The sequence below is a fragment of the Spinacia oleracea genome, chromosome 1 (genome assembly GCF_020520425.1).
Source record: "Spinacia oleracea cultivar Varoflay chromosome 1, BTI_SOV_V1, whole genome shotgun sequence".
Taxonomy (NCBI): Eukaryota; Viridiplantae; Streptophyta; class Magnoliopsida; order Caryophyllales; family Amaranthaceae; genus Spinacia; species Spinacia oleracea.
In genome coordinates, this window is record NC_079487.1 from 23,611,481 (window position 1) to 23,637,265 (window position 25,785).

The 25,785-nt window shown below is 39.2% G+C and overlaps 1 protein-coding gene across 1 annotated transcript; it reads right to left on the reverse strand.

Annotated features, from left to right (window-relative positions):
• Nucleotides 1-19,542: 19,542 nt before the first annotated feature.
• Nucleotides 19,543-22,151, reverse strand: LOC130465769 (uncharacterized). Its single transcript, XM_056834621.1, has 4 exons — nt 21,853-22,151; nt 21,626-21,742; nt 21,216-21,536; nt 19,543-19,860 (listed from the first exon to the last, which is right to left on the reverse strand). Exons 1-4 carry the CDS (start codon nt 21,865-21,867, stop codon nt 19,819-19,821), a joined length of 495 nt encoding a protein of 164 aa, XP_056690599.1. The 5' UTR covers nt 21,868-22,151; the 3' UTR covers nt 19,543-19,818.
• Between the last annotated feature and the right edge of the window lie 3,634 nt (nt 22,152-25,785).

Consider the following 25,785-nt stretch of genomic DNA (forward strand, 5'->3'; position numbering starts at 1 on the left):
ATTTGATTTGGTGGACAATCATGTGGATTATTATTATTGGAATTATTGATGTTTTGATTGAACAAGCATGTTGGAACTATTGTGAGTATGGATTTCATTGTCAATCATGTTGTTCAATAATTATGCATGTATGGTTTGTTTAACATGCAAGGGATGGATTATTTATTGTTATGCTATTGTACGGGATGTCTAGCATACTTTTGAGCCAATTATTCGTGCCTCGTTGCACTATTTATTTTACCACATGTGAAGGGTACGCTCACGTAAGCCACCGCACATGTAGGGTTCAGTTGGGAATATTTTATATGAAATGAATTCGGATTTGTCGTGCTAGGGCACAACCCTCATGTTAACAGGCATGATTTGGAATCTCACCTTTTGTGAGAAGGAACTTGGTAGTAATTCACTACGTCTTGATTTATTGATCACAAGTCTTAAAGGATAAAAATGAGATTGTTTTGGTTGTCGTTTATTAAATGTATGTATGTATGTATGTATGTATGTTTGTTGAGTCTCGAGTTCGCCATTAATAAAACATTAATAAACATAAAGTGCAACCAGAACAAGATTCAAAACTCTTGGAACGTATATACCTTGAGTATGAACAATGGGGGGAGACTTGCCGGAAAACTTAATCTCCTACTAATGATACAAGATGTTGTTTCATTTTATTTATGTTCTGGAATTCCGTCGGTATGGTCCGACACTCGGTATGGTCCGATATTTATTATATTATTTATTATGGTGTTTGGTGGGCTCCCAACACCCTTCCTTTTATGGAATCTTCTTTTGGCCCGTTCGAAGCTTATTCCAATTAAATTGTGAGTCAAGAGTCGAGTCAAGAGTCAAGTCTTGTATTCATGATTTGTTTGTTATTTATTAAGTGGCTTTTGCATGTGGATTAGTATTTTAGCGAGTGATGCATGTTTATAATTTTCTTTCACTCAAGCCTTGTAAGTACTCAGCTTTTACGTGCTTTGTGTCTCTTGGTCATGGCCTTCGCCTTAATGACCCTATGATGATCCATCATTGCACTTGCATTGTTGGGGAGTAGATTTATTTTAGCAGGTTGGTAGAACAAAGTACGATTGAAATCATGTAGCTTGGGATGGTTGAGAGTTGCATTCTTTTGTGCTTTGGAAACTATTTTAATATTTTATATTCGTATTGCCTTAGTGGTTTAAATTATACTTCAATCATGTTTTGAGTTTTTGGATTTTCAATACTTTGGTTTTGGGCCGTTATGGTTCCAATTTGTTGGAGGCCTCAATTATTATTTATGTTGGTTTGAAAGTAGTTATCATTAAATTCCGCTGCGTAATTCTGGTACTAGCCTTAACCGTTATCACAGTTGCGGTAATACTTTAGTAATTCCTTTATTTTAAGTTGGAAAATGGTTTTATAAAAGCAAGGAATTATTAGGGTGTTACAAATGCGATGCTCATCAGAGAAAGCCATGAGCTGCCAGAATTAACCTCTTCTTTTGTTCGTTTCAATTGTTTAATCAAGGGATTCTCCTCAGTGAGTTGAGGGATATTAGTTGCCGGGATTTCCCTGTTGATTGGCTCTGGAATTCGGCTAGATCAAGTCATGACCTGAACACTGTTTTCTGCCTTAGTGCCCAAACACCATTCGACATTCACAATTTCTTGGAACTCATATCAGAGATGTTTTCGATAGGAGGGCAGTGGTATACATCTTTATCGTCGCTAGCCCATATCCCACAAATATCCTCTTGAAGTTACCCAGTAATGAACCCAGACTCTGAATCTTCATTAGATTGCACAAGGTCAAGTGCGGGTCCCCGGTTGTCGAGATGGTTCGCAGGGGTATGAAAGATTTCCTCTACTTCAAAAGGACCCACAGCATTGAAAATAGTTTCTTGATTGTCTTCGAGAGCCCTTATGTGAGCCTCGGCTTCCTCAACACGGTCATAAAGCTCATCTACGGTCGTTGCCAATGAAGTCATCTTAAATTGTATTTTGAGAGAATGAGTCCGAGCACCTATTTGACACATGACTTGAATTTAGAACTTGAAACTTCCTGACACATGTTATGATATGCATGCAATGGATGAGACCTAGACTTGACTCTAAGTGCCACTCCGAAGATTCGGGATTTCGGATTTTTGTACTTGTATTGGGATTTGCGACCCATTGGAAATATTTCAAAGGAATTTCAACCTATTGGGATTTGTATAAGAATTTGTACTTGTATCGGGACTTACAACTCGTTGGAAATATTTTGAAAGAAGCTTAATTCTTTTGTGGAGGCTACCTTCTCGCATTATTTCAAGGGAATTTCGACCCGGTATTAGAACTTGGAATATTTAAGGGGAATTTCAACCCGCCTATAGAACTTGGAACATTTTTAGGGGAATTTCAACCCGGCTATAGAATTTGGAATATTTTAGGGGAATTTCAACCCGCCTATAGAACTTGGAACATTTTTAGGGGAATTTCAACCCGGCTATAGAATTTGGAATATTTTGGGGAATTTCAACCCGATAGAAATGACATTAAATTTCGTATTATTTCTAGGGAGTTTCAACCCGTTGGATTTCGAATATTTCAAGGGGACTTCAACCCATTGGATTAGGAGATTCGTTCTGGGATTCGCAACCCATTGGAACTATTTCGAGGGGATTTTAACCCATTGGAAATGAAATTGGATTTTGTATTATTTCTAGGGATTTTCAACCCGTTGGAAATGTTTTGGAATTCGGAAAATTTCAAGGGAATTTCAACCCAATGATAGAATTTGGAATATTTCAAGGCAATTTCAACCCATTGATAGAATTTGGAATATTTCAAGGGAATTTCAACCCATTGATAGAATTTGGAATATTTCAAGGAAATTTCCACCCAATGGGAAATGTTTTAGGAACTTGTACTATTTCTAGGGATTTTCAACCCATTGGAAATATTTTTGGAATTATTTCAAGGGATTTTCAAACTCGTTGGAAATGTTGCAACTGGTTCCGGAATTTTCAACCCCTTGGAACTATTTCGGGGGGATTTCAACCCATTGGAATTTGTTTTGAGAATAATGGTAGGTAAGGATTTTTGTAGTTTGAACATTGAACTTTGACACTTGAGTTTAATTCGGAATTTGAATTGGGAATTCGACAAGAGAATTTTATTTTATTTTATTTTTTGAATTTGGAATTTGAAGGACTTGGATTTTTTGGACTTGAAAACCCGGCATTACGCCGCCATAGGTTTGAGGCTTTTGAAATTGGATTTGGAACTTGATTTTGAAAGGTTTTGAGTAAGGACTTGAAAATTCGGCATTACGCCATCATAGATTTCGGACATTTGAACTTGGGAATTCGCACATAGGATTTGAATTTAAAGTTTGACATGAAAATCATGACGCCATTGAATTGGATTTTTGAAGCTTGAGTTTGGAGATTTGATTTGGAAATCCGGCATTGTAACGCCGTTGGATTGGATTTTTGAAACTTGAGTTGGAAAATTTGACTCGAGAATCCGGCATTATAACGTCGTTGGATTTGACTTTTGAAACATGAATTGGGAACTTTGACTCGAAAATCCGGCATTATAACGCCGTTGGATTGGACTTTTGAAACTTGAATTGGGAATTTTGACTCGAAAATCCGGCATTATAACGCCATTGGATTGGATTCATGAATTTGGCATTTGTGCGTGAGGCGTGTTTAGGAGTCTTGAATCAAATGGAGTGGCACTCCTAGAGACCCTATATCGGAGATTTTATATGCATGAGGTTTGGATGATGCTCCTAGGGGTTAGGTTTCCTAGTTGGAAGCTAATGGTTTTGGCAAAGCTAGAACTCGAGGTTAGTTATTCACGCGTGAAAAGACGCCCACATAATGCACAAATAACACGTTGTCACACTAATATGGATATGAATGCGACATGCAAAGTTCTCAACCTAAGGTCGGTCTAAGTTTTGTATGATGCAAGTGGTCGGCTTGGGTGTCAAAAGGGTCCTTGACTAAGAGGCAAATCCGGCAACAACCGTTTGACATCCACCTAAGGGGCGTGTTTGTTGGCAGAAGACCTCCATGCATGACGTCAGGAACGTCAAGAAAATATCAAGTTTCTGTAGGCGCGGGAATGGTCAAACACTTTGGTCAGGAACCGTATGGAGAATGACAATTTCGTTACCCCCGGGGCTAGCCTGAATGTAGAACACATTCATGTTGGGCAAGGTAGAAATTCATTTTTCACAGATAAATGTTTTCGAAAATATGCATGATATGCCTAAAAAACAATCGTATTTGAACATTTTACTTGAAAAGTTAGCCCTTCGACGTTCGTTCTCTTAATTTGGGAGTGCCTTTCGAATTTTAAAATTTCCAAGCTTAAACTCCCAGTCGAGCACTTGGGCAAAAATGCGCAGTGAGCCACTATAGGCCACTATGCTGATTGCAGGCAGCAGCGCCAGACGCAAGGGCTGCGCCCAGCGCTACTGCTAGCACTCAGCACCTGAGCGCAGCAGTGGCAAAATGATCATGAATGCTCGTATGCTCGAATTAAAATTTTGTTGTTCCTATTTTTGGTTGATGACACACAGCAAACTTCCTAATTGTTGATTGATGTTTTAGTTAAGTGCTTGAGTTCCTCGGAGGAACTATGGATAGCTACTGGAGTTCCTGGGTTGGAAGCAGTAAAAGCTAGAGTATCAAAGCTAGTAAATATCAAGCAACAACTTCTACAATCAAATGGTTTTCAAATACGCAAAGGAAGATAAAGTTCCTGATCCTGAGTTCCTCTGTTATAAAAGAGGAACTCACCACTGTTCCAGAGTGTAGACGCCTACTTTTGTCCCCATTCCCGAAAGGGAAGGTTCGATGATGAGAACATAAATCTCCACTTGGCAACGCATCTCCTATAAAATAACGAATCTCGATCACCCTTTTTCATTTCAGCCAAACCTGCTATTTATAGAAACCTGCTAAAAATGGTAACTGCCATAATGGGTAGTTGTTAAGAGTGGAAAGTCATAAAAGATAGAAACATGTCAGAATTAGGTGTTGCACTCCAACATAAATCCTAAAAGAGATAGAATTTACATTCCTGGTATAATTCGAAAATAAGAGTTATGTATTAATTAAATTCCTAACGAACCTAGAGTTCGTAACGGGCCTTGACGCATTTCGTCATAAAGTTAATACGCACTAAAAGACTCGGATAAGTCTCAAAAGGCTCCACGTTCTAAGAGTCCAAATCTGACAAGGAAAACAGCCAGATCCCATTTTCAACGCCCAGAGCTGGGCGCCAAAATCTTTAACGCCCAGCCCTGGGCGCCGAAAATGCAGCCAAATCCCATTTTTAACGCCCAGAGCTGGGCGCCGAAATCTTTAACGCCCAGCCCTGGGCGCCGAAAATGCCTGGAGCCGTTTTATCTCCTGATTCTTTCCACAAACTCTTCCCTATAAATACAGCCTCATAATCGACGTGAAAAGGACACACACAATTCATAATCTGAGTATTGACTCCAACCCCTAAGCCTAAGCCTCACGCTGCGAAATTGATCCCGCGTTCTGTCGCAATCGACCCAAAAGTCGAACAGAACGTATCCTGTCCCTTGTAGCTGAAGAATTAAGCCCGGATATTGGAACCTTGCCCGGAAACTCGAGATTCGTTAAATAAAAGGAGAAATAGCAAAGCCAAAGTGGTTAGTTTTCTGAGAACCACAACGCACCTCTCAAGGGTGCGTTGTAATGTGTCCCTTCGCATGATTTAATCGCTTTCATCACCCTTTTATAAAACTGTTAAACTATTAATCTGATTGTTCTATCACGCTTAATAAAGATAATATCTTGGACAATTGAACTATCATGCTAGGTACCTTAAATCAATCTAAACAAGATAATCACGATCGATTTAGTATTATGTGTTGCATATTGCTAAAATCAATTCAGGGTAGTTTAATAGTTAACGCATGTCCCTTCAATGATTTATGCTGAGCTAGTAAGGATATCCTGCCTCTGGAGCATCGATGAGCACTCCTCTCGGTAGTTACAGTCGCCCGAACTCTCAATCCTTGCCCTGCGGGTGTACGTTGAGCGATCCCCACACCAGGGATCACAAGGGAACCTATGGCCGTCGTGGTCAAACATAATTGCACTCCCTTTATGTCACGATAATCGGGTTTTGTCAGTTTTTCTCATTGTCGTTAAAAACTGAATGGCGACTACTATATTACTAGTCAATTGGGTGTAAACTCACAGGAAATCCAATTACACTTGATCTGACAAAAAAACGTCACGCTCACGAGGGACGTGGTCATGCATTAGCCTCGTGCTTTTTCGACCCCCTCACAGTGGCGACTCCACTGGGGATAGTGAAGGAAATACTCGTGCTCGTAGGTAATCAAAATAGCCGAAGGTGAAACGATCCTACCCTACGTTTATTTCCCCAGCAAGTTGGGACGACCTGAAAATCGGCATATTAATGTGAACGGGCAGAACCGCATAACGAATCTTGGCTCCCTTGGGATGTTTCATCTCGGGAGTTGGGACTAAGGATACCCATCGCCAACCGGGGGGTGCATACGCTTCGAATGTTGTCCACTCGGCACTTTTCCCTAGTAGTACACCCGTCCCACACCCAATCGCTCGCCCACTAGGTCCCTCTCATTGGTGCATGCCCCCTTGGCTTACATCGTGATTGGCCTCTTGGGCGAAATTCGTCTGTTGAAGGCACTACCTCGACCGGGGCATGTGTTGGATCTGCGATAGAAGCGGTACCAAGCCGGCGCAAATATTACCCATAGAAGCATATCATAAACTACATGACATATTATTATTTTGCCTCATGGTGTAATGTTAGTTACGTGTAGCGAATTATGTGATTGTGTGTGACAAATAATGCTAGAAAACCAACGACCTTAAAAATTGCTCAAACATTCATAAACACCAATTGGCCAAAGAGTTATACCAAAATACGTGTTCCGCAATCCCGAACGATCGCCACAAAAATAAGCGACGCTCAGGATGGCCCGTAACGAATCCCACAAACGCTGCACAACGCGTAAAGGACGTTATTAGGCAAGCACGCAAAATTAAGTCGCATGTACAAAAAAGGATACGCGAACAGAATACGAGGACCAGTCAGGGACGCATTTTCAGCGCCCCTGGCTGGGCGCCAAACATTTTCACGCCCTTCGCTGGGCGCTGAAGTTCCTGCCTGGCCTTTTGGTCAGGCACAGCAGCCTCGGTGCCCGCGCATAAAATATTGTTAGGTTATGATACATATGACAATTCATAAATCATGCGGAAAAACCATTAAGCCAGGAAAACATATTATTTACACATAATCATTTAGCATAGTTTAGATGCATACTCTTTGTTGCGTGCCTTCCCTAGCTGCGCCCGAACCGAACAAGAACAAGTCTTTAGGACTCCAAGTGTCGTCCCTCCGTAGATAGTCCACAGCACGTCCGGATCCGCCTTAAGATTGACCAACTAGAATCGCCCTTAAGGTACTATTATTTTCGGCACTTTTGGGCAATTGTGTGACTGAATTTTTCTCTCAAAAACTCACTTTGAATACTTGAAAAAACTCGTTGTAAATATGTGACCCTAGGCACCTATTTATAGAGTTATGGAAAAGGATTTGGAATCCTATTAGGATACTAATTTATTTAATTATAATCCTACTAGGACTCTAATTAAATAAACTTTATCAATTAGGATTAGATTTAATCATATTACGAATCCCGGTAGCCTTAGGATTCGAGTAGCACACTTCGAGTAATATGCTAGCACCGCACGCAGGCCTTGTGGCCCACGCACAGCGCCAGCCCACTCGTCGCAGCCCCGCGCGCGCGCCCAAGCTTCAGCTGGGCCTGGCTTTTGCGCTGGGCCTGGTCGTATGCTTGGCGTGTGGTTGTTGCGCTTGGCTTGCTGGGCGATGGCCCGGCTTCGTGCTGGGCCTTCGTCTGGCAGGCCTCGTCCGATGCTAATTCGTACGATACGCTTCCGATTAAATTCTCGATTCCGGAATTCATTTCCGATACGAACAATATTTAATATTTCCGATTCCGGAATTAATTTCCGTTTCGAACAAATGTTTAATATTTCTGTTTCCGGAATTATTTTCCGATTCCGATAATATTTCCGATTCTGACAATATTTCCGTTTCCGGCAATATTTCCGATTCCGGCAATATTTCCATTTCCGGTAATATTTTCCGATACGTACCATGTTTCCATTTCCGGCAACATCTACGACTTTGGATAATATTTATATTTCCGATACGATCCATATTTCCGTTTCCGGCAATATCATCGTTTCCGGAGTATTCACCTCTTGCCTGTGACGATCTCAGCAATATCATAGATAGAGTATTTAATGCCATTAAATACTTGATCCGTGTACGTACTATTTGTGTGACCCTACGGGTTCAGTCAAGAGTAAGCTGTGGATTAATATCATTAATTCCACTTGAACTGAAGCGGCCTCTAGCTAGGCATTCAGCTCACTTGATCTCACTGAATTATTAACTTGTTAATTAATACTGAACCGCATTTATTAGACTTAACATTGAATGCATACTTGGACCAAGGGCGTTATTTCCTTCAGTCTCCCACTTGTCCTTAGGGACAAGTGTGCATTTCCTAATTCCTTTGTCGCTCGATGCTTGCTCTTGAACATAAGGTAAGAGTTGTCATCCTTATTATGTCCAGAGGTGTTCCTCGGTTTCAGAGTTCAACTTTTCAAATAAACAGATAATCATAGCCTATGATTCATCCGAGCACGGCCATGCATTTCACAGTTTCTAGCTCTCCGAGTGGCCTTGTACAACTTTTAAGCATCTCATCCCGATTTATGGGAGGACAATCTTAATCTTGCGATCTTGAGATTAAACTTCGTTTGATAGGTGATTACCTGAGCGTTGCCTTTATAGCCTCCTTTTACGGTGCGACGGTTGGTCAACGTCAAAGCAACCAGTTCTCAAACAAGTAATCTCAAATCACTCAGGTATTGAGGATTTAGTGTCTAATAATTTTAATGAAATTTACTTATGACAGATTTTCATCTCTTACAGTAAAGTTTCATAGGTCTTGTCCGATACTAGTCTTCCCAAAGTAAGTATCTATGCAAATGATTATGACATTGCCATGTCCACATAGTTCAAGAAACAGAACTATTAGTCATCTTGCATTCTAATCGTCTAACGTTTTCTATGCGTCTAATTTTATAGAAAACTCCGACTAGGGACCATTTTCAACCTTTGACAGTCAAGTTCACTTGATAGACATTTCTTAGTCACAAGACTGGTCCTGACAGTCTATCTTGAATATATCGTCAAATTGAAGGGACTCATCATTTAATAAACCACAAATTAAATGGAAAATTGAATTCTTTTCATTTATTGTGAATGATTAACCAATAATGTTTTACAAAGATTTAAACTCTAAAACTTTAAAACATTAAACAGAGACATCAAAGCCATTCTCCAATATGCTTGATTCCCATAGCTGCAGTGTGCGAGTTGTGCTTCGCCTGCGGCAGAGGTTTAGTCAATGGATCTGATATGTTGTCATCAGTTCCAATCTTGTTTATCTCGACTTCTTTTCTTTCAACGAACTCTCGTAGAAGGTGAAATCTACGAAGTACATGCTTGACTCTCTGGTGGTGTCTAGGCTCCTTTGCCTGTGCAATAGCTCCGTTATTATCACAATACAGGGCTATTGGTCCTTTAATGGAGGGGACTACACCAAGTTCACCTATGAACTTCCTTAGCCATATAGCTTCCTTTGCTGCTTCATGTGCAGCAATGTACTCCGCTTCAGTTGTAGAATCCGCAATGGTGCTTTGCTTAGCACTTTTCCAGCTTACTGCTCCTCCGTTGAGGCAGAAGACAAACCTAGACTGTGATCTGAAATCATCTTTGTCGGTTTGGAAACTTGCGTCCGTATAGCCTTTAACAATTAATTCATCATCTCCACCATAGACCAGGAAGTCATCTTTGTGCCTTTTCAGGTACTTCAGAATATTCTTGGCAGCAGTCCAATGCGCCTCTCCTGGGTCTGACTGGTATCTGCTCGTAGCACTGAGTGCATACGCAACATCCGGGCGTGTACATATCATAGCATACATTATTGAACCAATCAATGATGCATATGGAATCCCATTCATTCGTCTACGCTCATCAAGTGTTTTTGGGCACTGATTCTTGCTTAGAGTCATTCCATGAGACATGGGTAGGTAGCCTCGCTTGGAGTCCGCCATCTTGAACCTATCAAGCACCTTATTGATATAAGTGCTTTGACTAAGTCCAATCATCCTTTTAGATCTATCTCTGTAAATCTTGATGCCCAATATGTACTGTGCTTCTCCTAGATCTTTCATCGAAAAACATTTCCCAAGCCAAATCTTGACAGAGTTCAACATAGGAATGTCATTTCCGATAAGTAATATGTCGTCGACATATAATACTAGGAAAGCAATTTTGCTCCCACTGACCTTCTTGTATACACAAGATTCGTCTGCGTTCTTGATGAAACCAAAGTCACTGACTGCTTCATCAAAACGTATATTCCAGCTCCGTGATGTCTGCTTCAATCCTTAGATTGACTTCTTTAGCTTGCATACCTTTTTAGCATTCTTTGGATCCTCAAAACCTCCAGGCTGTGTCATAAACACAGTTTCTGTTAAAACGCCGTTTAAGAAAGCAGTTTTGACATCCATCTGCCATATTTCGTAATCATAATATGCAGCGATTGCTAACATTATCCGAATAGACTTTAGCATTGCAACTGGTGAAAAGGTTTCGTCGTAATCCACACCGTGGACTTGCCTGTAACCTTTTGCAACCAATCTAGCTTTGAAAACTTCAAGTTTCCCATCCTTGTCCTTTTTCAGTTTGAAAACCCATTTGCTTCCAATGGCTTGGTAGCCATCTGGCAAATCGACCAAATCCCATACTTGGTTTTCAGACATGGAGTCTAATTCAGATTGCATGGCTTCTTTCCATTGCTTGGAGCTAGGGCTCGTCATAGCTTGTTTGTAAGTCGCAGGTTCATCACTTTCAAGCAATAGAACGTCATAGCTCTCGTTCGTCAAAATACCTAAGTACCTTTCCGGTTGAGATCTATATCTTTGCGATCTACGCGGGGTAACATTTCTAGTTTGACCATGATTCTCACCAGATTCTTCTAAAGATCTCTGAGTTTCATCCTGAATGTCATCTTGAGCATTCTCTAGAGTTTGTTGTTCGACTCGAATTTCTTCGAGGTCTACTTTTCTCCCACTTGTCATTTTGGAAATGTGATCTTTCTCCAAAAAGACACCATCTCGAGCAACAAACACCTTGTTCTCAGATGTATTGTAGAAGTAATACCCCTTTGTTTCCTTTGGATAGCCCACAAGGATACATTTGTCAGATTTTGGATGAAGTTTGTCTGAAATTAATCGTTTGACGTATACTTCACATCCCCAAATCTTAAGAAAAGACACATTTGGAGGCTTTCCAAACCATAACTCATATGGAGTCTTTTCGATAGCTTTAGACAGAGCTCTTATTTATAGTGAGTGCAGCTGTATTTAGTGCATGTCCCCAAAATTCTAATGGAAGTTTGGCCTGACCCATCTTGACTTGACCATGTCTAGCAAGGTTCTGTTCCTCCGTTCCGACACACCGTTCCATTGTGGTGTTCCAGGAGGAGTCAATTCTGATAGAATTCCACATTCTTTCAGATGGTCATCAAATTCATAGCTCAGATATTCACCGCCTCTATCAGACCGCAGGGCCTTAATCTTCTTGCCTAATTGATTCTCTACTTCACTCTGAAATTCCTTGAATTTGTCAAAGGATTCAGACTTATGCTTCATTAGGTAGACATAACCATATCTACTGAAGTCATCAGTGAAAGTGATAAAGTAGCTGAAACCACCTCTAGCATTTGTACTCATTGGTCCACATACATCTGTATGGATTAAACCCAATAGTTCATTTGCTCTTTCTCCAACTTTAGAGAAAGGTTGCTTTGTCATTTTGCCAAGTAAACATGATTCGCATTTACCATAATCCTCTAAGTCAAATGGTTCTAGAATTCCTTCCTTTTGAAGTCTTTCTAAGCGTTTCAAGTTTATATGGCCTAATCGACAATGCCACAGATAGGTGAGATCTAAATCATCCTTTTTGGCCTTTTTGGTATTTATGTTATATACTTGTTTGTCGTGATCTAATAAATAAAGTCCATTGACTAATCTAGCAGATCCATAAAACATCTCTTTAAAATAAAACGAACAACTATTGTCTTTTATTAAAAAGGAAAATCCCTTAGCATCTAAGCAAGAAACTGAAATGATGTTTTTAGTAAGACTTGGAACATGGAAACATTCTTCCAGTTCCAAAACTAGCTCGGAGGGCAACGACAAATAGTAAGTTCCTACAGCTAATGCAGCAATCCGTGCTCCATTTCCCACTCGTAGGTCGACTTCACCCTTGCTTAACTTTCTACTTCTTCTTAGTCCCTGTGGATTGGAACATAAGTGTGAGCCACAACCTGTATCTAATACCCAAGAAGTTGAATTAGAAAGTATACAGTCTATAACGAAAATACCTGAAGATGGAACGACTGTTCCGTTCTTCTGATCTTCCTTTAGCTTTGGACATTCTCTTTTGTAATGGCCTATTCCATCACAATAAAGACAGCTTGATGTGGACTTGTCCTGCTTTGATTTAGCATTGCCCTTGGACTTTCCACCTTTCTTGAACGGTCTCCTTCTAGCCTTGAGTAAATCTTTGGCTTCACAGTCCAGTATTATTTCAGCCTTTCTGACAAGGTGAACAAATTCTGCAACTGTTTCTTCTCTTGGTTCACTTAGGTATAGTTGCTTGAAGCGACCAAACCCACTGTGTAGTGAATTGAGCAAGATAGAGACTGCCATCCTTTCGCTTATTGGTGTTCCTAGTAGACTTAGGCGATCAAAGTATGAACGCATAAGATCCACATGGAACCTCAGTGGGACGCCTACCCTCTGTTTAGTGCGAAGGAGCTGAACATGTGTTTCTTGGACCTCCATCCTATAACACCTGTTGGGAGAACTAACCTTTAGACCAGACATTGATTCAATCAACTCATGGACGTTCAGGTCCCTGTCCTCCGTGCTTCCACGACAGATATCCCTCAGATTCTTGATGAGCGTAAAAGGTTCATAGGCTACAAACCTTCTAGCCCAATCATCAGGGATATTTTTCAGCATGAGACTCATAACCTTTTTGAGATCCGCATCCCAGGCGTAAAATCTCTCAGGGGTCATGTCTCTGGCATAGTAGCTTGGCATGGGATGTGACAGTACATACTCAAGTCCATTGAGTTTGACTATTTCAACTAGCTTAGCTTCCCATTCAAGAAAATTTGCCAGGTTCAGCTTGACCATAAGCTCAGAACCTATGATGATGTTTTGATTGTTGTTTGCCATATTTAAAACTACAATTGAAAAGAATAAACAAATAAATAACCATTCACAGTTTCTCTTAATAAACTTAAATTCTAGCATACATGCATAATTCAATGTTTATTAAGCATTTTATTCAAGTTATGTGTTCCGGCAGGTGTGAATAAAATGATTCCAAGATCCTAAAATCATTGAAGAACTAAGCACAGTTTGTCGACTTAATCCTAAAACATCTTAGGTAAGCAAAAGCCTTTTGCTAATAGTCTAGAAACTATTCTTGGTTGATAGGTACGTCTAAGAACTTATTAGGTAAACCTATCGATTTTGCCACGACATAAAAGGACTCCTTACTTATATCGTTGAGTTTCACCAAAACTAACATGTACTCACAATTATTTGTGTACCTTGCCCCTTTAGGACCAATAAGTAACACCTCGCTGAGCGAAAACTATTACTAGATTGATGTAAAGGATATCCAAGCAAGTGTATATTTTGGCATGGCACCTTTTAACTCAATTTTTAAGTTTGGAACTTAAGGCTCTTACTATGTTGGTTAGATTTTAAGTGAACTAAAATCCTTAATCATGCAACATAATCAAGCTTTTGATCTCATGCATTTTAAGACATATTTAAAAGCAATAAATAACTTAAAATATGCATAAGATAAATGTGATCTAGTATGACCCGACTTCATCTTGAAGCTTTAACTTCAAAGTCCGTCTTGAAAATCTCCGTGGGAGGCACCATTTTCTTCAAATAGGATAAGCTATAATTAAAACTAATTACAACTATTTGATGGTACGCAGACCATATTTGAATTGAAAAACAACTTTGGTACTTTAGACCAATTACATTCAAATTAATGGTACACAGACCATATTTTCTATCCTATTTGGGCCATACTAGTCACTTCATAACCTGCAAAACAGTACATATACAATATATACCATTCACCCATTCATTATCATGAATGGCCCACATAGCTGGTTAGTAAAACACATTATGCATCACGTAAACATTTGCAGCAATTAATCAAGGGCACCAATAATCTACCAATTATTCAGTCCTTATTAATTCTAATCAAGTTGTTTTAACCTTAAGGATTTGTAGACCTAATCAAGAGTTTATGACTAAAAGGGCTCCCACTTAAACCAATAAATTCATATGCTTTACTAATTTTAAACATAAAAATGTATTTCTAGTCTAACTGGAAACATACAAATTTAATTAAAATTTAAAGCTCATATAAATTTATAATTGAATCCAAAAAGTTTAATTTAATTTCAGTCGTATTTAAATTAATTCATGATTTTAATTTTAGTAAAATAATTAGAATAAATAAAATTTATTATAATTACAATATTCAAAATTAAAATCCAAGAAAATAATTTAAATTATTAATTTTAAAATTAATTAAAATTACGTAAACTGAAAATTTCAAATTAAAATTTCAAAACGATCTAATCGCAACGCAACAACCCTACGCGACGTACGCCCATGGGCCACACGCACACAGCCATCGCTGGCCATGTGCGCGCAGCCCATGCGCTGCGTCGCATAGCTGCTGCTGCTTTCCTTCGCAAGGCCTCATGCGAGCTGGTGCTCGCTGCGCGCGCGCCAGCGCTCGATGCACGCGAGCCATCGCTCGCTGCGCTCGCTCGCCAGCGCTCGCTGTGCGCGCTCGCCAGCGCTCGCTTGATGCGAGCCAGCGCGCGCTTGCGCGAGGCAGTGCACGTTGTGGCGCAGCTCGCTTGCTGCCCACACGCGACTGCCGTGCCTTGCTTTCGCCCATGCCCATTCGTCCATTGCTCATAGCCCACGACACAAGGCAGGGCTGCTGCCTTGTGCTCGTGCACCATGGCCTTGCTCATTGCATTCGTGCCGCATGGGCGACGAGCTCCCTTACTCGTCGTCACATGCCCGCACTATACAACACCCCTTAAGGGTAACACGTAGCGTCCATTGCTTTGTGCGTGCAAGTTATATGAGCGAATCGCATAAAATTTAAAAATTTATATTTAAAATTAATGACAAATTAATAAATAATATTAATTTCATAATTTTAGGGCGAAAAAATCGAAAATTTATTATTCAATTGATTTCCGATTAACATGGATTCAAGTCTAGGTCATAAAAATTTAAAATTTATCATAAATTTACAATTTTTATGGTGGTTTTTAATCATAGGTATCTAATTAAATTATAATTAATTATGAAAATCAAATTAATTCTTAAATTATTCTAATTTTCAACAAATTAATCATAATTACAAATTAGATTGCATAATTAACAAGGCTAGGCATTCAAACTTGTTAAACATATACAGTAGGTCAATCAAAAATTCAAGATTTATCAACAAGAATCGCAAATATTTAATTTAACATCTTAAATTTACGAAATTTTGCATTCGAAAAACTAAAACCTCCGAAAAGTCATAGTTAGCCTTCGAATTTGAGAATTATGGGTTCGGCAGAAAAATATTATTTTTGTCAAAATTTTAGAATGCCTTTTACATGCGGAATAGACACAAAAATCACTCGATTTGGATGAGTAACGAAGAAACTGCCGAAAAACTGCGTACGTATAATTAAATAAACGCAATTTGCAATTAATTAACAATTACGAAAATTAATCACCCCTTTTAATTCTTGCAAATTTGTAATATTTAACCATTTTCATGCAATTTAGATTATGAAAATAATAAGAGGCTCGTGATACCACTGTTAGGTTATGATACATATGACAATTCATAAATCATGCGGAAAAACCATTAAGCCAGGAAAACATATTATTTACACATAATCATTTAACATAGTTTAGATGCATACTCTTTGTTGCGTGCCTTCCCTAGCTGCGCCCGAACCGAACAAGAACAAGTCTTTAGGACTCCAAGTGTCGTCCCTCCGTAGATAGTCCACAGCACGTCCGGATCCGCCTTAAGATTGACCAACTAGAATCGCCCTTAAGGTACTATTATTTTCGGCACTTTTGGGCAATTGTGTGACTGGATTTTTCTCTCAAAAACTCACTTTGAATACTTGAAAAAACTAGTTGTAAATATGTGACCCTAGGCACCTATTTATAGAGTTATGGAAAAGGATTTGGAATCCTATTAGGATACTAATTTATTTAATTATAATCCTACTAGGACTCTAATTAAATAAACTTTATCAATTAGGATTAGATTTAATCATATTACGAATCCCGGTACCCTTAGGATTCGAGTAGCACACTTCGAGTAATACGCTAGCACCGCACGCAGGCCTTGCGGCCAACGCACAGCGCCAGCCCACTCGTCGCAGCCCCGCGCGCGCGCCCAAGCTTCGGCTGGGCCTGGCTTTTGCGCTGGGCCTGGTCGTATGCTTGGCGTGTGGTTGTTGCGCTTGGCTTGCTGGGCGATGGCCCGGCTTTGTGCTGGGCCTTCGTCTGGCAGGCCTCGTCCGATGCTAATTCGTACGATACGCTTCCGATTAAATTCTCGATTCCGGAATTCATTTCCGATACGAACAATATTTAATATTTCCGATTCCGGAATTAATTTCCGTTTCGAACAAATGTTTAATATTTCCGTTTCCGGAATTATTTTCCGATTCCGATAATATTTCCGATTCTGACAATATTTCCGTTTCCGGCAATATTTCCGATTCCGGCAATATTTCCATTTCCGATAATATTTTCGGATACGTACCATGTTTCCGTTTCCGGCAACATCTACGACTTTGGATAATATTTATATTTCCGATACGATCCATATTTCCGTTTCCGGCAATATCATCGTTTCCGGAGTATTCATTTCTTGCCTGTGACGATCTCAGCTCCCACTGAAACCAAGATCCGTCGATTCCGAATATCCATAGATGGAGTATTTAATGCCATTAAATACTTGATCCGTTTACGTACTATTTGTGTGACCCTACGGGTTCAATCAAGAGTAAGCTGTGGATTAATATCATTAATTCCACTTGAACTGAAGCGACCTCTAGCTAGGCATTCAGCTCACTTGATCTCACTGAATTATTAACTTGTTAATTAATACTGAACCGCATTTATTAGACTTAACATTGAATGCATACTTGGACCAAGGGCATTATTTCCTTCAAATATACGTAGAAGTAAAAAATTCGCGAAAATTGCTGCGAGGGCGTATGAGAAAAGGCACTCGGTTCTAAGAATGACTTATAAAATAAATAACTCCTTGTGTCGTTGTTAGGCTTCCTATAACGACTATGTTCGGCACTAAAACCGAGCATGGTGATTAAAATAACCTTGAATGTCACATGGGCAAAGTATTCAAAAAATGATGTTCGAATAAAGTTTTTAAGGAAAAAATAATGTTCGAATAAAAAATAAATATTTCCGAGTCTAGACTAGGCTATACCAAAGTACAATCTAAATCCTAAGTCTTAGTTATCTTATACATAGAATCGGTCCTAATGCTTGGTGTCTTTCTGCCAGTTAAAAGGTTAAACCACATTGAGTCTCCCTTCTTAACATTTAAATCAATAAGCACCCATATGTAGTTGTCATCCCTTGCTAAGAATCTACGGCCTCAATACTCTCTCTCACCGATAAAAAGAATATATTATGTAATTCAAGTATTTGAAAAATGGAAACAGTCACATTCTGAAAATCACTCCCCCATAGTCGCACAACCCCCAAAGTGAGCCTAAGGTGTCAATACCATTAGCAAAAAAATTAATGGCCTCAAGGCTATCATAGTCCTCTCGAGCCACTCGCTCCTTGAAGTACTCCTAAGTACGGACTAAAAGATTTTCCATGAATGCAACATGACGAACCATGAAAATACCCAAATCGGCATGCCATAAGGCTACCATTGGGGTAAAGCAATGCACACTAAGAAGGAAGCCGCACTAATGATTCTAGTCTTGCAAAAATGGAAATTCGATCTCCCCAACTAACTACCTTGCCAACATTAAGCAAAATGGCGCATGACAAATGAACACCCAAGGGTTAAAATCTAAAGTGTCAACCAACGAAAGTTATGGTCCAATTAGCCTAAGTCTGAAAGTTGCTTGGTCAAGTATTATAGGCTTACGCAACGTCATTATTTGAGTCTAGGCCACCTCCTTGTATTCCTACACGGGTTATAATCAGAAAAAATAATGAAAGTTCGAGTCTAAATCACAACTTCCAATTAAATCCTGAAAACTGGAATCTGAAAAGAAGCAAAAAAAATTATTATTTTAGATGTAATTCTTTCGTTAAATTTCAATAAAGTAAAAACAACATTTTGAATCTACGCTATTTGCACATTTAAAAAAAACGACTAAATACACTTGCAAAGTAAGACAATTTAAAGGTCCACCCTAGGCCTACTAAAATTAAAGGTCCACTATAGGCCTACCAAACGAGGCTCACTCAGCCTCGCCTCGTGACTCAAAGACCACAACCATCTACCTTTTAGCCCAAATAAAAAGGGGGAGAAATCCCAAGCAAAAAAGAAGAAAAAAGAGAAAGAGAAAAGGGAGAGCGAAAAGAGCGAGCCATGAAATACCTAGCCCGTACCTCCCAAGGTGCGAAATTTACCCAAGTAAACGAAGGAAAAGAATTAAGTCAACCAATCCAAATCATGCCACAAAAACTACATAAAGTTCTACGATGTCACTAGTACATAATTAACTTTAGGTAACACCGAAAAACTGTTACATAAAGGGGGTAAAGTGTTCCCATAGATAATAGGTAACACTTTATGGGTGATACATCTGCTCGTGCTACCTATTCTATTAGGTAACACTTTTAATAACATATGGTAACACTTTTACTAGTGTTACCAAAAATAATTTTACGTAACACTTTTCCATTCCTATTGTAGCACTTTAAAAGTGTTACTCGTGATATCTTAGGTAACACTTTTTAACCATTAGTCTCACTTTTTTACATCATCTTTTGATTTACAGTAACACTTTATTGAATCGTAGGTATCACTTTTCACCATATAACGTAACACTTTTCTATTCTTAGGTAACATTACATATTTAACACTTTTTAATATCTATTGTAACACTTGCAAAGTAATGCTTTTCATCAAATATAATAATAAATATTACAAAATTGGTTCATAAATAATTATAATAATTATTATTATTATTATTATAAATTTATAATTTTTTTTGGTAAAATAGCAATTTTATTACCAAAAGATAGTACGTACACAAAATAAGTTTCAAACAAGGAAACAACTAAAGGAAGGGAGCACAACCCGCTCCCTAACAAACTAATTAACAAATTAAAATAATAGTATTTGATGTACGATCTATGAAAATTACATTATTATGTTCAAAATAAAATCAAATGATCATATCCAAAACTAAAATGTATAATCCAAAATTAAATGTCTTCTATCTTTTCATCTTCAATTGGTTTCCCTTACGTGTGCATGATTCTCAATGTCAACTTTAATCTTCATTTGCTATCCGATCCAATCCATCATCTTGATCCTATAAGAAGTATAAAATTAGTAAGATCCAACATCCATAATAATGTAAAGCACAACCAGAAGAATAAATGCTAGAAGAATAAATGCTGTGAAGAAACATTTCCAGTTTACTGCTAGAAGAAGTGATGCAGCAATATAGGTTTTACAGATTGAAAACACAGAAAACTGTGAAGTACATGTACTCCCGTCAATGTACTCTTTCTAAATCCTTTTTTTTCTGCCTAAGGCTGGATGCTTTTGTGGTTTAGCACTCCAGCTTGATACTGCAATCAGACATGACCATACCCCTCTTCTTATTTCAATAACCACTTTACGTTTATATACATCATCAAGTTGAGAAGATTGGTTGGCTCATTTCTGAAACTGACCAAAACAAAACAAAGTATGATTTGCAAGGGAGAATTTCCCACTTCAATTTCTCAACCAAATCTGAAAACAGCGTACATAAACATCTTGCCGGCTTATACACTCACCTAAATCAGCTAGAAATTACTAAACACTCTATATCTATCTAGAATGCTGTGAAAAACCAATATGACAAAAAGCTAAGCGCTTTGGAAAATGCGCTAAAAATATTGTGTCTATCTACGTAAACAGTACCTACCAATAACAAAGCATGGTCCTACTCTAGCCAAAATATGCAAAACACAAGCAGACTCAAGGCGTATCAAATAGTTGCATTGTAGTTGGACACAAGCACAAACCACCTAAGTGGATAAGCTAAACTACTACTAGATAACTCAAAGAAAGAAAAAAATTATGTCTGACAACTTGACTAGACAAATCTTAGGATTCCTTCTAAAGCCAATCAAAAAAAATTAGTAGTTAAATCCTAGATGCTAACAACAATTGGACTGACAACTGCTCCACCTGATCAGTTTGCTCCAGCTGCTCCACCTGATCAGCTGCTCCACCTAATTCTGATTTTTTTACTTCTCTTTTCTCAAGTTGAATACCTAGAATCCTAGAGTCTAACACATGACTGGAGAGGTTGACACAAAGCAGAAACTTCAAACTAGAAGCCCGGAACAACAGAGAGACAACAAATGAAATCCTAGCCTGTAACAAGGTCTGAATTTAAGAAATTATACAGGGTTGAGGGCCTAGTTGCCTAAACAGGAGTATATTTGAATCCATGATACGTTGTCTTTCAAGGCGTCCACATAAAATTCAAACAATACGTCCTTATATTTCATCTGATTTAGGCAAGATAAGGATTCATTGTAAGACACCATTCTTAAACCGTTTAAGTAAAAGATACGTTCTGGTTGTACTTCAGTTCTGGTAGTACTTCAGTTTAAGTAAAAGATAAAGATTATGAACAATGTATAAGTAAAAGATATATGAATAATTCACCTGGTCATGCTCTTGGTCATCTGTTACTCTAGGACTCTCTGGAAAAGATGACATCACACGAGCAAACGATTCAGGAGGAAGTTGTTGCTTGAACATCTTTAGTACTTCTACTACGGTATCTTTCACAATTTGATCTTTATATGGTTTTATATATTCATCAGGTATGATTACACCACCCACTGAAGCTTTTTTACTCTTGCCTTTTACTTTTGAACACCTTCCTAATTGCTTGTGTTTTCGCGAGTTCTCCAGGTTCATTACTTCGAAAAATGCACCATCTCCATCAATTTGTCTTTGCCTTTGGACTTCCTCCATCTTATCCTATAACAAAATTGGCATTATATAACCACCAGGCCATTTTAAGATGGATTCGCATATCCTAAATACAGGAAGGGGCATATGGAACTTACAATGTTACTTTGAATAGTCTCGTAAGGTGTTTTATATTCTTTTCCCACTTTCCTTTTCCGAGTTTCTTTGTACAAACGTGCCTGAGATGGTGGCTTCTTCTCAACATCTTGTTGTTGCTAGAAATTCACACATCCAAAGAAGAACAAAATAGAAAAATGTTACTCTTTGTCAGAGAAAAAAATGGATTTCGAGATTAAAATGGATTTAGTAGTGCATAATTATTTACCAATTCATATTGCATCCTCACAAAGCTCGTTGGCCCCTTTCTCTTTGGTTGATACTGCTCTCCCTTTTCTTTTGGCTTTCTTCCTGTATGTTAAGTACAAACTAAATGGTAACTACTTACACATTATGCATTGCGAGATGATACTTCAATTTCAAAATAGTAGTGCATAATTATTTAACAAGGATGGATTGCTGGCCCTGTATTGCTCTACTGTGTTTAGACTTTAGAGAAGGTGTGAATCATGTGCTTGTTGCTGGACATCGATTCATGAGAAAGCCTTTATTGTATGAAGTTTTAGAGTCCTTAGGATAATGTTAATGTTAACTATAGAATATTACTTTGTGTTAGTAATCACGTACTGACTTCTAATATCGACTCTTTGAACTGTTAATATCTCCTAGAGTACATCTTCAAAGTCTAGCACTAGGATCATTTTGTATGATCATCCGACATGCTTGGTCCAACTGTCAAAATTCAGTTTTACATGTCGGATGTAACAATGTATTTGCAGTGTGGCTTGTGAATCATCTAGTTATGGGATAAACCTGATTTCAGTAAAGTTTAACCTGAATTCAATTTCTATCTAATTGCCCTTCCTAATGAATTTGTCTTACCAAATGTAAATCTGCAGTACATTAGACTTGTACATTTGCTGAGGGGTCTTATAGTCACTCTTATGGTTGGTTGTTAAACATTAAGGTGGGTTTGTTAAATGTTATATTGAAACGTTCCATGTAAACAGGTTGTTAGCATCAGAAAGGTCATGGGTCTAAGATTGACCAAATACCTGAATTTGGTCCTGTAGACACCTACTTTTGTCCCCGTTCCCGCAAGGGAAAGGTTCGATGATGAAAGCGTAAAATCTCCACTTGACAATGCATCTCCTATAAAATAAACGAATCTCGATTCCCTATTTCATTTCACCTGAAACCTGCTATTTATGGAAACCTGCTAAAAATAGTAACTGCCGTAAAAGGTAGCTTCTAAAAGTGGCAAAATCATAAAAGATAGAAACCTGTCAGAATTAGGTGTTGCATTCCAAAATAAATCCTAAATGAGATAGAAAACCGCGAGAATCCTATTCCTAATAGGGTTCGGAAATAAGAGTTACGTATTAATTTAAATCCTAACGAGCATAGAGTTCGTAACGGGCCCAGACGCATTCCGTCACAAATTGATACGCGCTAAGAGACTCAAATTAACCTCAAACTCTACGGATTTTAGAAATCCGAATCTGACTAAAGGAAACAGCCCAGACCCTATTTTCAACGCCTGGCTCTGGGCGCCGAAATCTTCGGCGCCCAGGCCTGGGCGCTGAAAATACCTGGGTACGTCTATTTTCCTAATTCTTTGTGGATTAGAACTCTGCAATTCTATCTTTCCACGAACTCTTCCCTATAAATAGACCCCTAGTTTCGACGTGAAACAACACACAACAACACATAATATATTCCGAGTATTGACTCTAAACCCCTTAGCCTAAGCCTCTCGCTGCGAAACTGTTCACGCGTTCTGTCGCAATCGATCCATAAATCGAACAGAACGTATCCTGTCCCATAATCGAGATTCGTTAAATAAAAAGGAGAAATAGCAAAGTCAAAGTGGTTAGTTTTCTGAGAACCCTGACGCACCTCTCAAGGGTGCGTCGTAATGTGTCCCTTTTCGATGATTTAACTGCTTTCCTCACCCTTTTTATGAACTGTTAAACTAACCTAATATGATTGTTCTATCACGCCTAATAAATATAATATTTTTGGGAAATCGGATTATCATGCTAGGTCCCTTAATGATATTTAAATTAGATAATCACGATCGAATTAGTATTATATGTTGCATATTGCTAAAATCAATTCAGATTAGTTTAATAGTTAACGCATGTCCCTTCAATTATTTATGCTGAGCTAGTAAGGATATCCTGCCTCTGGAGTTATCGACGAGCGAATTACTCCTCTTGGTAGTTACAGTCCCCCGAACCCTCAATCTCTACCTTGCGGGTGTATATTGAGAGATCCCCACACCAGGGATCACAAGGGAACCTACGGCCGTCGTGGTCAAACATAATTGCACTCCATTTATGTCACGATAACCGGGTTTTGTCAGTTTTTCTCATTGTCGTTAAAAACTGAATGGCGACTCCTATATTACTAGTCGATTGGGTGTATACTCACAGGAAATCCAATTACACTTGATTGAATAAAAAGAATCGTCACACCCACGAGGGACAGGTCACGCATTAGCCTCGCGCTTTTTCGACCCCCTCACAGTGACGACTCCACTGGGGATAGTGAAGGAAATACTCGTGCTTGTAGGTAATCAAAATAGCCGAAGGGTGAAACGATCCTACCCCGCGTTTATTTCCCCATCAAGTTGGGACGACCTGAAAATCAGCATATTAATGTGAACGGGCAGAACATCATAGCGAATCTCAGCTCCCTCGGGAGTTGGGACTAAGGATACCTTTTTCGCCAATAGGGGGTGCATACGCCGCGCATGTTTCCCACTCGGTACTTGTGCAGGTAGTACACCTATACCGAACCCAATCGCTCGCCCATTAGGTCCCTCTCGCCTGCATGCCCCCTTGGCTTGCACTTGCGGGTTGGCCTCTTAAGCGAAATTCGTCTGTTGAAGACACTACCTCGACCGGGGCATGTGTTGGATCTACGATAGAAGCGGTACCAAGCCAGGCGCAAATAAACTACCCATAGAAGCCTATCATAAACTACGTGGCATATTTAATTTTTAAATCCATGTTTGTAATGTAGTTATGTGTAGCGAAATACGTGATTGTGTGACAAACTATCCTAGAAAACCAATGACCTTAAAAATTGCCCAAACATTCATAGACTAATTTGCCAAAGAGTTATACCGAAGCACGTGTTCCGCAAACCCGAATGATCGCCACAAAACAAGCGACGCTCGGGATGGCCTGTAACGAATCCCACAAACGCTGTCACGCGTAAAGGACGTTATTAGGCAAGCACGCAAATCGAAGTCGCATAGACAGAAAACAGAAAACGAGAACCAGCCAGGGACGCATTTTCAACGCCCCTGGCTGGGCGCCAATATTTCTCACGCCCACTGCTGGGCGCTGAAGTTGCTGCTTGGCTTTCTGGTCAGGCGCAGCAGCCTCGGTGCCCAAGCAAAAAAGAAAATACGTAGCACAAAAAATGTTCATCAAAAGAATTGCTACGAGGGCGTAAGAAAAGCACTCGATTTCAAAAGGGGACTCGCGAAAAATTAATAACTCCTTGTGTCGTCGTTAGGCCTCCTACGACGGCAATGCTCGGCACCAAAACCGAACATGCTAACAACTATGAATGTCACACAGGCAAGTGTTTCGAAAATCCAAAGAATGACCAAAATAAAAAAAACCCCAAAAAAAGTGTACCGACAGAAGAAAGAGCGAAAAAGTGAAAAACCAATTTAGAGAGTCGAAGTCTAGATTAAGTAATGCTTGAAACTTTGGGAACCTAAACTTTAGCTTATCTTATGCCTAGGACCGGTCCTGCCACTTGGTGCCGATCAGGGAATCAACGGCTAGTGCGTCTCGAAGATACATCACCAAGACTAGCAACTCCAAGCTCCGTCCGTCGTCCCTCATTTCAAGGATCTCCGCTTCCCCAACCTCGATTCGCACCTCCAAACATGTCCATCGAAGATTTGCGAGACCAGATGGTCCAAATGACCCAACTCATGGGCCAACTGAAAATGGAAAATGAAGCCTTAGCGGCTGCGCAAGCCAAAAATGACCTCAAAACAAGAAGAGGATCGAAAAAATGGTCCTACAGCAAACCATGGGGAGCAAATACTTCTCCCTCGAGCCTGAACCTTTTTCTGGCAAATTACCAGAAAAGTTCAGTTCATCTGACTTACCAAAGTTCAAGGCCACGGATAACCCCCGTGATCATCTACTGAGCTTTGTGAATACCATGA

What these genes read in the sequence shown, in the direction of transcription:
- LOC130465769 (XM_056834621.1), bottom strand. An exon ending in AGACTATTCAAAGTAACATT is followed by an intron (nt 21,537 to 21,625) that starts GTAAGTTCCATA and finishes ATTTTGTTATAG; the next exon opens with GATAAGATGGAGGAAGTCCA. An exon ending in ATGACCAAGAGCATGACCAG is followed by an intron (nt 19,861 to 21,215) that starts GTGAATTATTCA and finishes TACTTCTTATAG; the next exon opens with GATCAAGATGATGGATTGGA.